This window comes from Anopheles maculipalpis, chromosome 2RL, assembly GCF_943734695.1.
Source record: "Anopheles maculipalpis chromosome 2RL, idAnoMacuDA_375_x, whole genome shotgun sequence".
Taxonomy (NCBI): Eukaryota; Metazoa; Arthropoda; class Insecta; order Diptera; family Culicidae; genus Anopheles; species Anopheles maculipalpis.
This window is the reverse complement of record NC_064871.1, coordinates 43,141,596-43,154,261: the sequence shown is the minus strand read 5'-3', so window position 1 is coordinate 43,154,261 and position 12,666 is coordinate 43,141,596. Positions and strand designations below refer to the sequence as shown.

The window sequence follows — 12,666 nt, the reverse complement described above, 5'->3', positions numbered from 1 at the left end:
AAATTATTCTTGTCATGGTGTGTACGCCACCACACGTTTGACCGATTCATCACATTCTGAGCCCGGCATAACTGCGAAGTTAACCGTTGTTGTGGACACTGATAAAGTGTATAACTGTGTGTGCTGGTCGATGGAACAGGAGGAACCAAAGTTAGGAGTGGGTAGGTTTTATTATTTTACTGCTTGGAACGTTTTTGGTTCAGCAGTAGATTTACAATATGAAGAAAATTCGCTACAGTTTCAACGATAAGCAGCAAGGAAATTGAATTGTGAATAAATTTATCTTAAGTATGACGTTTTGAGAGAAGAACCAGACCGTGTTTTGTGCCCATTATGGGCACAAAACACGTCTCTTCTGCCCTCTATAGTCTTGGAACGGGACAACTGGAATGACCAGACAACCAACTCAAGAATTTGATCAATTTCATACGCTAGAAGGATTCTAAGAATATAACTTGAAATGATAACCAAAAAGTTACTAAAAATTTCTTTATAATTCGTTGATCTCAGTCGATCCACTTAGATTAAAAAAATTTCGTTTGCATATGGTTATGTTCAAAGCACCATATACAATCGATATAATAAAAAATGAGGCCATTCATCTCCAGTTCTTGAGCACGAGTAAATTCATACGTTACATTAGGTCCACCACATTTGCGACCATCTGTGAGGATTGCGCTGCGTAAATGCGGGATGTACGATATTAAATTTGCTTCAGCAGCTTAAACAACGCATCAAGATGATGATCAACACTACAGCGACAGCGAAAAACACAGAATAGGCAAAGGCAAAAAGATAAAGTACAGTTAAGCTTGCGCGCCGCCTGCAAGAAACACAAGAACAGTTGGGCCCTCCGGGTCGCTAAACCGCGAAATGACGCATTTCTCTGTTGTGTATGTGTGTACGGTTTTGGTCGTGGAGATATTCCTCATTTTTAGACTCCTAACTTCACCACCACCTTTTGAGCCTCATATGAGGGATGGAACCTACGAACGAAATGTGCAACGCGACTGCTACCGAAGACCCGCAGGGATTGATTGACTTCTTCCGTTCCGGAATTTTTCTCTCTCTCTCTCTCTGTCTAGCTCTAGTATGCTGCCACCAATCTTCACGTGTTTCATAAGTGTTTCTGTATGCGTGTATGTGAAGATCACATTTCACCCAGAACCACATGCATACAAGCGCACGTGCGTTTGGAGGAACTCGCCCAGTACGTCGCTCGAAGAGATCAGGAAACATTGCGTTGGTTAAGACGATCTCTTCCCCATTCTACAGCTTCAAGATCACGATCAGAGCTTACACACAAACACACTGTCTTTCTTCGTCACGTTTTCTGCTGCTCCAAACTTTCTCCCCACACACACCCGTGTTCTGCTGCTTCCAGATTGACTGCTTGGAGGAACGAACGCAACAGCGATCTTCCATCCCTTCGCGCTAGGAGGGGGTTGTCTTTCTTTTTCCTTCTTGTCCTTCTTCTTAGGGGTTTGGCAGTGAAAATGTAGCAGATCATTCCCGTTAGCTGCGAACACTACCACAACACTGGCAACTGGCAACAAAAAGGGAGCAGAGTGACCTTCTTCTTTCGTCTGGTATCTTTCCCTCGCCAAGAAACGACAATCGAGGTCTTACCACCCGTCCGAGGTTTCTCCGTGCTTTTTTTTTTCTCCTTCCGAAACCACCGTCTACGTATACACGTGGCTGCCTTTTTCTGTCTCGTCCGCTTCCTCTCCTTTCGCGTTTGTTTCGCGTGGAGCAAGTGTTCCAAGCCACTGGACAGCATCCACCAGTGCCCCGAAATTACGCCATCGTACCCTTTTGGGGGGGGACAGCACCAGTTGACGCATGAAGAACCGGGGGGACGAAGATAATTCGAGGCGGAAAACAAGTGAGCATAATTTACAATACTGCACACACACACATACCACTCGAAACATATTCCCAAAGCGTCACATTTCCTCGCTTCCCGGTGAAGGGAGCGCGCGTTTACACTGAGTGCTGCCCGGCAAATGGATGATTCGCGATGAACCGTGCCGCTCCAGCCATTGGACGCATTTGGAACGGCCAACCACAAGGAAAGGTGCGTCCGACCGACCCATTTTGACTGTTGTCTGGCCGCTGGTTGATCGGTACAAAACCTGATTTAACTGTCCTTCGGGAACGGTGAGATGAAGCACGAACACACAGCATGGATGCATGGTAAGAATGTGGCCTTATTATTCACAGTGCGTGTGTAGCTGTGAGCTGTGATGGTGGTGGTATCCAATCTTGAAAGTTAGATCAGATTTCCAATCCGAAAGCTGTTTTGTGACCTCATTCTTGCGGTTTACTGATTATTGCTCTGTTGCTGAATTCTGCTGCTTCATTTCTCTTTTATTTGATTTGAAGAGAAACGCTGAACAAAACTCATTCATCCGATAAAATATAAAAGAAATGGAAACAAATAATAGTATATCAACCAATAGCGACACTAGACAACTTCTTTCATTCGTTCTAATTTGTTCTTCATATAACAGCTGCAGTACTTCCTGTATCTTATCTACAGACAAACGACAACTAAGCTCTACTCGCAGCTAACTATCACAGTAATCAATAGCTGCAAGCTTTTCTATTACCCAATTGCTACTCGTGCTGCTGCTACCATTGTGCTACGTCCGCCTGCAATGGCGCAGTCGCCCTCGGTCTGCTCTATGCTTCTCGTTTATGCGCTGCTGCTTGCGCAATGTTCCGTGTTTGCTCTTTTAAAGGTGAGAAAATCGCAAATCAGGGTGGCGCGGTTGATATTAGAAAAAAAAGCAATCAATTGGCATGATGCAATCAATCACATTCAACGTGTGTAACGCCACAACCTTTCCCGAAGTGGCCGCATTGGGGAAAAATGCGAAAAGGGATTTTGAAGCACTTTCACCTGAAGCAGATGATCGGGGGATTGATTATCGGTAACGATCTGTTGATGAATTTAGTGTAATGATGGAGGTAAAAAGGAGTTGTGTTGTGGATACTTTTCCAATTCCGAAACAAACACTACACAGCAGTTTATCTCCAATTTACCGTAGCAATAGACGAGAAAGAAAATTATTTAGTACAAAAAAATCGCCTTAACTTCTAGCTAAGAAGCTAACAAAAAAGCACAAATATTTGGTTACAATTTTTCACTGTTCGGCCGTGATGATGATGGTGAACAAGCAGTACATCGAAGCGTATGCTAAAGAGGAATGTGCCTCAACGAAGCTTATTGATGCGTGACAGGCAAACATAACACCACCACCCTCCCATCTCTTGCAGAGGTTCGATCGAAACTACCGGGCCAACAAAATTAACGCTCAATATCAGAGATAGTTAGTTCCTAGTGGGGTGGGTTTGAGGTGGGCTTCTGAGTGCATTTTCCCAGCAACATTGTTAGCGTCACCTGTGCGCATTGTCTGGCATTGGTTTCCTCGTGCTGTGCCTACACGCAGCCGAAGCAAATATGCACGCGCGTGCAGCATTAATGTGTGTTATTTCATCGTACCCGGTCGTGTTGGCGAACTTCCACCTTTCTTTCTGCGCGCCTTAATATACTGTGTGGATTTCGTAAGTGCGCTTGAACTGCCAACAATTGCCAACACTAATTTGCACGTTCGGTAGCAACTGTCTAGATCTGGAAGAAGCATCCGTGTGCTTCTAATTTCCCTTTCTTTCCAAATTGAGAAAATAGACCGGTTTGATTTTTCTTTTAAATCACGCGTACCAATCAGGCTGGGAAAGGAGGATCATATCTTGTGAGCTTTTAAAGCACAGATGCAAACAACATTAACACAAATGAATTTGCCACACCGACGAAACTAAACTTTCAGAAACCGATCTGCGTGAGAAATGTTTCAAACTGATCCAATTAAACAGTAAACAGCGACTAATAAGAACTGCTTACAAATAAGATAAACCAATAGATTTACGTTCGGCACCCCTCAATCCTACGGTCTGCGAAGATAAGCAGATTGCTTGAGCAAATTATGATAGGCAGATTAGTAGCCACACACACACACACTTTTACAGCCCCATCAAAAGCTTGTTCAGATGAAAAGAAAAATCCGCCGCGCGCTACTGGGCTGCTCTTGGGTTGCATTAAGCAAACGATGCGACGATGCGGCCATAAAGTAAAAGCAACGCAATCACTATATAAGCCGCCTATCGAACGGTACAACACCCCCATCATCCCTCACATCACTTTCACTGAAGGGATTAGGTTTGGATATCGAGAGCTTCGAACAGATGTGCAGAGAGAAAACAATCAAACTAGTTCTCGTTTTGTTATCAATCTTTGCACGATGGTTTCACTCGTTTGGGGATGTAGTTTGTGAACAGCATAATACGACCATTTAGGGCCACATTTACATCTGATGGAACCATAAATCAATCTATTAAAATTTATCTAAATCATATTGTGGTAAATAATTTCGATGCTGATTTTATAATTATGGAATTATTTTAAGTTATCGAATGTTAGCTAAGGAGAAATTTAAATTTGGAACAGATATCAAACTATTTGCTTTTTCTTCTTGGCCTACTCAGGATTGAGCACGTCGCGTCGTCTTAGACAGGTATCCAATCAGATTCCAGGAAACTCGGTCTAGGGTTGCAGTCCTCCATCCACGGCTGCATCCGATCTCCGACTCCACTTGATCCAGCCAACGAGCTCGCTGTGCTCCTCTACGCCTCGTGCCGAACGGGTCGCTGACGAGCACCTTCTTGGTGGGGCATGAGCCCGACATCATCATCACGTGCCCCAGCCAACGTATCCTTCCGGCTTTGACTACCGTTAGGATATCAGCACCGCCAAACAGCTCTGCTAGCTCGTGGTTCTTTCTCCATCGCCACACGCCCTGCTCGCACACACCTCTAAAGATAGTTCTTAGCACCCGCCGTTCGAAAATGGCGAGTGCATTGGCGTCCTCCGTCAGTATAGTCCAAGATTCGTACCCGTAGAGGACTACCGGACGTATCAAGGTGCGGTAAATCGTACATTTCGTGTGTTGTTGGAGTCTTCTGGATCGCAGGAGTTTATGGAGTCCGTAGTAGGCACTATTGCCCTGAACAATGCGCCTTCGGATTACGCTGCTTACGTTGTTGTCCGAAGTTACGATCGTACCAAGGTAGCAGAACTATTCTATCACCTCGAGATCGTCGCCGTTAACTGATACTCTGCTTCCGAGTCGGGCTCTGTCACGGTCAGAGCCTCCGGCAAGCAGGTATTTTGTCTTCGTCGTATTGATGCTCAATCCAATTCTATTAGCCTAGCATTTCAGTCTGGTGTACGCCTCGCACACCGCCGCAGTTGTCCGTCCGATGATGTCGATGTCGATCCGCGAAGCCATGGAATTGGAGAGATCGGGGAAAATCGTGCCCCGGATGTCGAAGCCCGCGCTTTGCATGACACCCTCCAGAGCGATGTTGAACAGCAAACAGGAGAGTCCGTCTCCTTGCCTCAGACCCCGGTGAGATTCGAACGATTCCGACAGCATGCTCGAAACTCTCACCTCAGCACTGCACCCCGTCTATAGTGGTCTTCAGCAGCTGTACCAGCTTCTCAGGGAATCCGTACTGCTGCATGGTGTTCAATAGTTCGGTCCGATCTATGGTATCGTAGGTAGCCTTGCAGTCAATGAACAGATGGTGCGTAGGGATCTGCTTCCTGGTATTTTTGAAGGATCTGCCGTAGGGTGAAGTTTTCGTCGGTTGTCGATTTGCCTTCAACAAATCCAGCTTGGTAGCTTTGACAGGATCTTATAGGCAGCATATCAAACTATATTATACTCCCTTTTTTAAATTAGTCATAAAATTTTGTAAATTTTTCATGAACATGCAGTGTATCTTTGAGGCACGATGCAGTGGCAAAAATCACCAAGCCACCACAATGCTTCCTAGACAGCGGGTGCAATTTTAATCCCCGTTTTTGCTGCTACCACCACAACCGCTTATCAGGAGAAACGACTGAAACACAGTTGTTTGTGGTACAACAAACGAAACAAAATACATTCCACAAAACATGCGCCGGAACCGTTTCTGTCGGTCGACATTCATTTGCTGCCATGTGCTGATATTTCTTATCTTTCGGTCAACAAAACAAACTAAACATAATGAGGTTTACAGCGAGGCTCGCACAGCGTTGCATTCTGCATAGGGATGTGAGTTTTATTTCTTGGTTATTGTAAATTTTTCCTTCTCCTGGATCAATGTAAACCATATAAAGTCATTTATTGATTATATTAGTTTTTTAAGGCACACAAAGTTAAATCCTATGCCAGATTAGAATGGCGATTTAATAACATTAATATGGCTGTCGGAGTATTAATTATCCTTAAATAATCTTTACTCATATTTATTATCAAACAATTTGTCCATTCAACCAGTACCACATCCTTACTTTCCAATCGTAAAACATGGATTGATGTAAGTTTCACTCGCTCTAAAGCGTCATGAAGTATTGATCGATTTCCAATTGACAAGTAGTTGTTGTTTGCCAGTTTTGGTACAAGAAGGACCTACTACTACACCTAAAGCAGCTTCTTCTCTAGTGCATTCCATTTTTGCAGTCCCGTCGCCCGGTTTGATCTGTCTTTAAATGGGAAATTGCTAAGCAAACACGCGCGCGTACAGACAGCTCAGTTTCTCTTCAGCTCCAAAAGTGCCCCTACGCGCGCGCCATAAGACAACGGCGATCAACGGATGGACACATGCCCTCCATCTTACACGCAAAAACGGGGGAAAAGATGATGGTGACGTGCTGTACCAATATCGACAGCACTAACTGGGATGAACAGAGGTGGGTGTGATAATTGCTCTTCTGCTCGCCCGGGGGAAAATTGAAATTGTTCGTTTAGAGAAGGATTTACCGCATTGGCAACAAACGCAGCATGGGGGTTGCGTTTGTTGGATGCATTTGCCAGACGGTCGTGATTTTGCGTTTCTTCTGCTGGCTCCATGGTTCATTGGTCTACCAAGAGACGAGACAATGATGATTTCTGCTGCCAACTGCATGAACGTTGAATGATGTATGTACTGGCCACAGACAAAGATGTCAATCGTTTAGATGTAATGAGCAAACTGTCAAGGGCATTCCACATTCGTATATTCAATAAAATTGATTGTCTGGTTTATGTCAGTCGTTCGTAAATGGACCAAAATGGAAACGAGAATTTTTGGCTGTTAACCAAACACAAAACAAGAAAAGAAAGATCTGAATTCTTTCATCTATTACAACTGTTTAATTATCTGATAAGGTTGGACATAAATTCTTCTCTAATACCTTAGGCAAAGACGACAAAGCAAACTCTTTAATGAGCGCTATCAATTACTTCTCTGCCATTTAACACCAGCAACTACCACCATCTTCTTTCTTTTTCTCTCTTTTTTAAGTCTTATCGTTGTACCAAATCTTCTTCTAAAATTTCGTATCCATGCCATTGCCACTTCGGAAGAGTAGACAGAAGCTGGAGCTGTACAAGCTGAATGCCATAATTATGACTTCAAAAACCCTCCAGCTAGCTATGAATCGCACCGATAAATGGCGATTAAATTTTCCCCAACTTCATCCGCTTCGCTTTCCTCGGCGAGCCAGGGTCGGGGTTTTATCCGCTCGCGGCATCGCAACTGCACCTCGGCAAACCAACCAACTACTCGGTCGTCAACGCGGGCTTCGTTACACTACATTTGCGTCGCCACCAGTGTAGACGACTATGGGCAGGTGCGCTGTCGGGACGGAGAAAATCTCATCTTCACAGCGGAAACGGAATTTTACATGCCTCGTCGTCTGCGCCGTGCATTGAATTTATGCTGCGGCCAGCAGCCAACGACACACGTCTAAACACACGTGTTCACATGCACAAAGCCTAGACACGCATACAAACAGAGGAGATGCGCGGTGTAGTGGGCGCTGTGTATCGATGGGGGTCTTGCTGTGCGGAAAACTGCGTTTCAACATTCATTAAGAAAAACCATCTTCATCTCCAGACGAGCGAGAGAGGAAACCGCGTTACGTTTTACTCTTCGTTGTGTTCGTTTTCAGTTCCTTCTTCCAAGCTGCCTGCCTTACTTGGCCTGTCTGCCTTAGTGGCGTATATGCGTGCCGAAACGGTTGGAACGGCAAATGTTCAGATGCACTACCACCGTTGGTACACCGGGCACAGCAGATGAGCGCCCGCATCGCACGATGGTGGAACAGTTTTCCACCTAACATGCACACACACAACAGCAGCAGCAGCAGTGGCTAACCACTCAAATATATGCTCAAATATCTGCACAACACCAATGTTTGTCTTCCTTTTGCAGTAGCAACACCAGTCTTGGCAGGTTTTTCCTTTCCATGGACGCCACACACTACCACCACAGAAAGTAAGCAAACATTGGTGCGGTAATGAAGCTGATTTTCCGGCCGTGCGGCGGTGCGGCAGCGTGTGGCCACGTTTGCGAAAAAAAAAGAGAACCGTGAAAGTTTCACTTCAACCAGGCAAATTGCATGCCGAATCCCAAAATTTGCACCTCGCTTTTCCACGACCGCCTGCGTGTGTTGCGTACCACCAGGAAGGTAAAATAGTAAACCGATCCAACCCTGGGTGGGGTAGAGGGAGTGTGTGTGTCGACGGTTGAATGGTGCTTATCACAAAACGGAAAGGAACAACACACGGTCAGTGTTTGCCAGCGTCTCACACACGTGACGCGATCGCGAGAGTGATGAAAAGTCATCGCCACAGCCAAGAGCCAGGGGGCTCTGAGCACTTGAAAACTGTGGTGCAAAACTGGTCAGCCCTGCCCTTCCTGTGGAGCGTCGACGCGCGTTGGCCAGAAACATTTACCATTAGAAATGTTTGTTTGAAGAAAAAAAGGGAGCGATAACAGTGTGCGCTCTAATGTTGACAAAACAATTCATTCGACTAGTATTGGCGAAAAAATAACCAGAAACACACTTCACAGGCAGCCAACCTTTCGCTGATGCGATTCTCTTTTTTCGCTCTTCCTTATTTATGCCCTACCTATTTTATACGAAATATTATAATTCTAAACTTCTCTTAGCGACTTTAAAATATTCAAAATAGAACGAACCAGCGCTGTTTTATTAGAATAATCCATCGTTGCGACGTCAAGTTGTCAAAGACACCAAAAACCGAAGCAATTAAGATTGCTCTATTTACTAATAAATTTTCTCATAAATTGCCACTAATTGGATTTCACAGGACAGCAGACACACACACAACACGAAGAAAAGACGAAAAGATGCATAAAAGCGCTGTCTTTGCTTGCTCTTCTCGTGAAGCATGGCTAGCCCAGGTAGTGTGCCCAGACACACTACCAAACAGACACTTACCTTATTACTTCTACTAGTCTTGTTTCTCATGCTCGATTTGCCATTGATCACGATGTAGGCGTTGGCAAATTCACCGTTGCATGGCGATGGCGGCCCCGTGGGCAACGCATCGTCCGGATCGGTCGAGGTTTCTAGCGTCAGGTCGCCGAGCAACACAAAACCGGACTCGCCGGGCTGGAATGAAGGAAGAAGAACCGAAAAATGTTTAGTATTTCCATTATTGTTTGAATCATTTGCGACAAAAAAAAAAAAACAAATTGTCAGGGGTCATAATAATTTAAACTGCAAAAAAAAATAAAATCAAAAACACCTCCCTCGGATAAAGGTGCGATCGTTTCAGATTAACGAAAAAAAATTACACGACTAAATCTACCCCTAGGGAGAGCGCCCACGCCGGATAAGGGTGGATAGGCGTTCTTCTAAAAGAAGCTAAAACAACTTGCGGGCGCCTAGTAAATTAGAAATTCTAACAGCAAAAGTTATTAAACAGCAATTAATGTGAAACCCGTGCGAATAAAATGAGGCCACGAGCGCGGGGTTTTGCGAGCTCAAGCTTAGTTTATTGTACCATTTCCCTGCGTTTCAAGTAATTCTTTTTTGCTGCTTTTCCTTGGGGGGTAAAAATTGGAGTTACGACGGGTGGGCCGGAAATGGTTCAGAATCGCTTAACGCTCTCTTAATGATGATGTTTTTGTTTTCGGCGTTGTTGCTTCCGGTCATTGAAAATGATTTGCCCAATTCAATGTGAGTAGTGTGTTGGACGATAGCAACGCGTTTACGGGTCTAATGTGACACGATCAGATAGATATAGCAAAAATGGCTTTTAATTAAAATGAAATTAATACCCAGCTTTGCTTAAGTTCTGAGGAGAAAAAGAGCTGCCTCTACGACGATGCCACCTTCAACACAGTTAAGAATCATTCGACAAAGCAATACTACTGATGGTCGAAGATGAGGTGGTAAATAAGTCGGTCGAAAATTGTCAGAACCAAAGCACTGTCCATTTAATTTCCAAGTTTTTTTTTGCAGAGGATGAATTCAGTTCCGTTTCTTTATTCAGTAACCAAACAGGAAGCAAATTTAATTTTTCAAGAGGTCAGTAAACAAGTCGTACGTTGCGTTGCGTTTTCATTAAACCACCGCAACTTCATGTGCTGTGCCAGCATAACATCATCAAACAAATGACCTTTTTTTTCAGCACTGGCGCATGATTTAAACTCCATCGCATCCAAAGTTGGTGAAACGAAGGAAGAAAACACGTAAGAATGGTGCGCTGAACGCGCGAGCGAGCAATTGTGCGCTGATAATTATCCATCTAATTACGCCATCTTAAAGCATACCGACACTGAGCGATCCGTTAAAATGCGAAGCGAGTGTAGTGGTGGCTTTAATTAAGATGACATTCGAATTTTAAGATTTGTTATGGAACATTTCGTAGCCAAAAAACCCCGGTTCACGGCGAGCAGGAGGAAGCAATATTTGACTACATGAATGCACCGGAAGCGAACCGAATTTTACAGGGTGTCTGAGTAGAACTAGAAAATGCGTGGCATTTCCAGACAACGGCTAAGATGAACTGGACAGCGGGTAGGTGGAACTGGACAACCGTCGCCCTTTCTCGACAGTGGTCAAGTTGAACTGGACAAACGCTAGGTTGAAGTGGACAAACGTCAAGTAGAACTGGACAGTCATATTTGAAATGGTTGCCAAAACAGTTGGAAGCGTTTCGGAAACGCTTAGCAAATATTTTAAAAGTAACCGTTGAAATACTTTTTTTTTTAAATTACATGCATTGCAAACGAATGAAATATGAATTTTCGTACGGCTGATTTTATATTTTTGATTCTATAAAATATCCATGACAACAGCTACAATAACTCGATTCAGTGATTATAAACAGAAACGTCTTCTGTCATATTCTGTCCAGTTCAACCTACCCGCTGTCCAGTTGGTCTTAGCCGTTGTCTAGAAATGCCTCGCACTTGTCTAGTTCTACTCAGAAACTCTGTATATTCATAGCAAAAAAAAAAAGACACATACAAAGTGTTATATGTTGCACACAAATGTACAAATAATTGGAACGTACTGTGCGCCATGGAGATGTAATGAGGAACAGCCATTCTTCCAGGTATAACGGAAAGTTTTCCTTTCAACGTCTAACGTAAACGTAAATGAACAAATGTAGCAATTTATACAGCGAGTTTACTCTCATTTTTTTTATTGAACTGTTTAGGCTGACGACGACTAAAGGCGCATTATTAGTTGCTTTGCTAGAACTATTTTAGCACCAAATTGGAGTGCCATAAAACGCCCCCCGAAAAGATCCGCTGTTTTTCAAACACAGACTCGCACAACCGTACCGACGAACAAACATCGCTAGAATCAACACACTGCTTGTTTGTCCAAGAAGCGTAAAAAATAATAGTTAAAAAAGACCTCCATCAACAACGCATTTTGGAATTGCGAATACTCACACGCACGGGCAAGTGAAAGCCGCAACGTGTGTCGGTGTTTGGTATGGAAGGTTCGCTATATTTGATGGCGCAATGGCAATTAATATTCATTGGTGTAAACGCCACCACGCGGTGGTAACATGGGTCTTATGGATCGACCACGTTCCAAAGTGTTGGACGGTATGACGCGAAAACTTCCAACTAGCAAGTATGATCGATCGATCACCGATGCATTCCATCGCGTAACCCTTTTAACCTTTTTTTTTTTTTTCGAAACAAACTGCGGTAGCTACCACAACCAGAAGGTTTATCGAATGATTGAGATCCACCCAGGGAACGAAGTCGTGCAGTTTTGTGTCCTTTTATCAAATTGTTTCACGTGACACTATTTCTGTTGCGCATCCTGTTCTGGATATGGATGTCGCTTTCCGATTTCTACCGGCTTCGAAAGAATCGAAAGAGCAAATTGGATGTTGTTGGGACACAAATTCACTAGTAGCATGCGATCTATTTGTGGCAAGGATTTGGATTTCACCCGAATAATCCCTACCGGTGCAAGGATTCTGGTATGTTAGTAAATCAGTAATGCACGAAAGGCAAAATAATATGCTAACAACAAGCGTAATAAACAACGAAACTTGTTTGATTTTTTTCTGCTTCGTACAAGCTTACATGTACATCGCCACCACCTACTTTCGATAATGTGCTTCACAATGAGTAAAATATGGTGAGGATAAAAAAGCCATCTAAAGTGTGCGTGGGCGATCAGAGTGGTGAACCACCAACTGAACCGTCGCCGTCTATTCGCCTGCATCTATGTTGGAACGTGGACAAACGAACTACCACCGGTGGTCACCGAACGAACGTGACTAATGG

General features: G+C 44.0%; 2 protein-coding genes across 3 annotated transcripts in view; both read right to left on the bottom strand.

Annotated features, from left to right (window-relative positions):
- Positions 1-12,666, bottom strand: part of LOC126558232 (protein elav-like) — a 381,245-nt gene that overhangs the window by 194,720 nt on the left and 173,859 nt on the right. The gene's annotated exons all lie outside the window — the stretch shown is intronic.
- LOC126559646 (uncharacterized) overlaps positions 1-12,666 on the bottom strand; it is a 57,635-nt gene that overhangs the window by 21,088 nt on the left and 23,881 nt on the right. Inside the window, exon 3 of the mRNA XM_050215817.1 lies at positions 9,338-9,511. Within this exon, the coding sequence (XP_050071774.1) occupies positions 9,338-9,511 (174 nt within the window). The remainder of the gene's footprint in view (positions 1-9,337; positions 9,512-12,666) is intronic.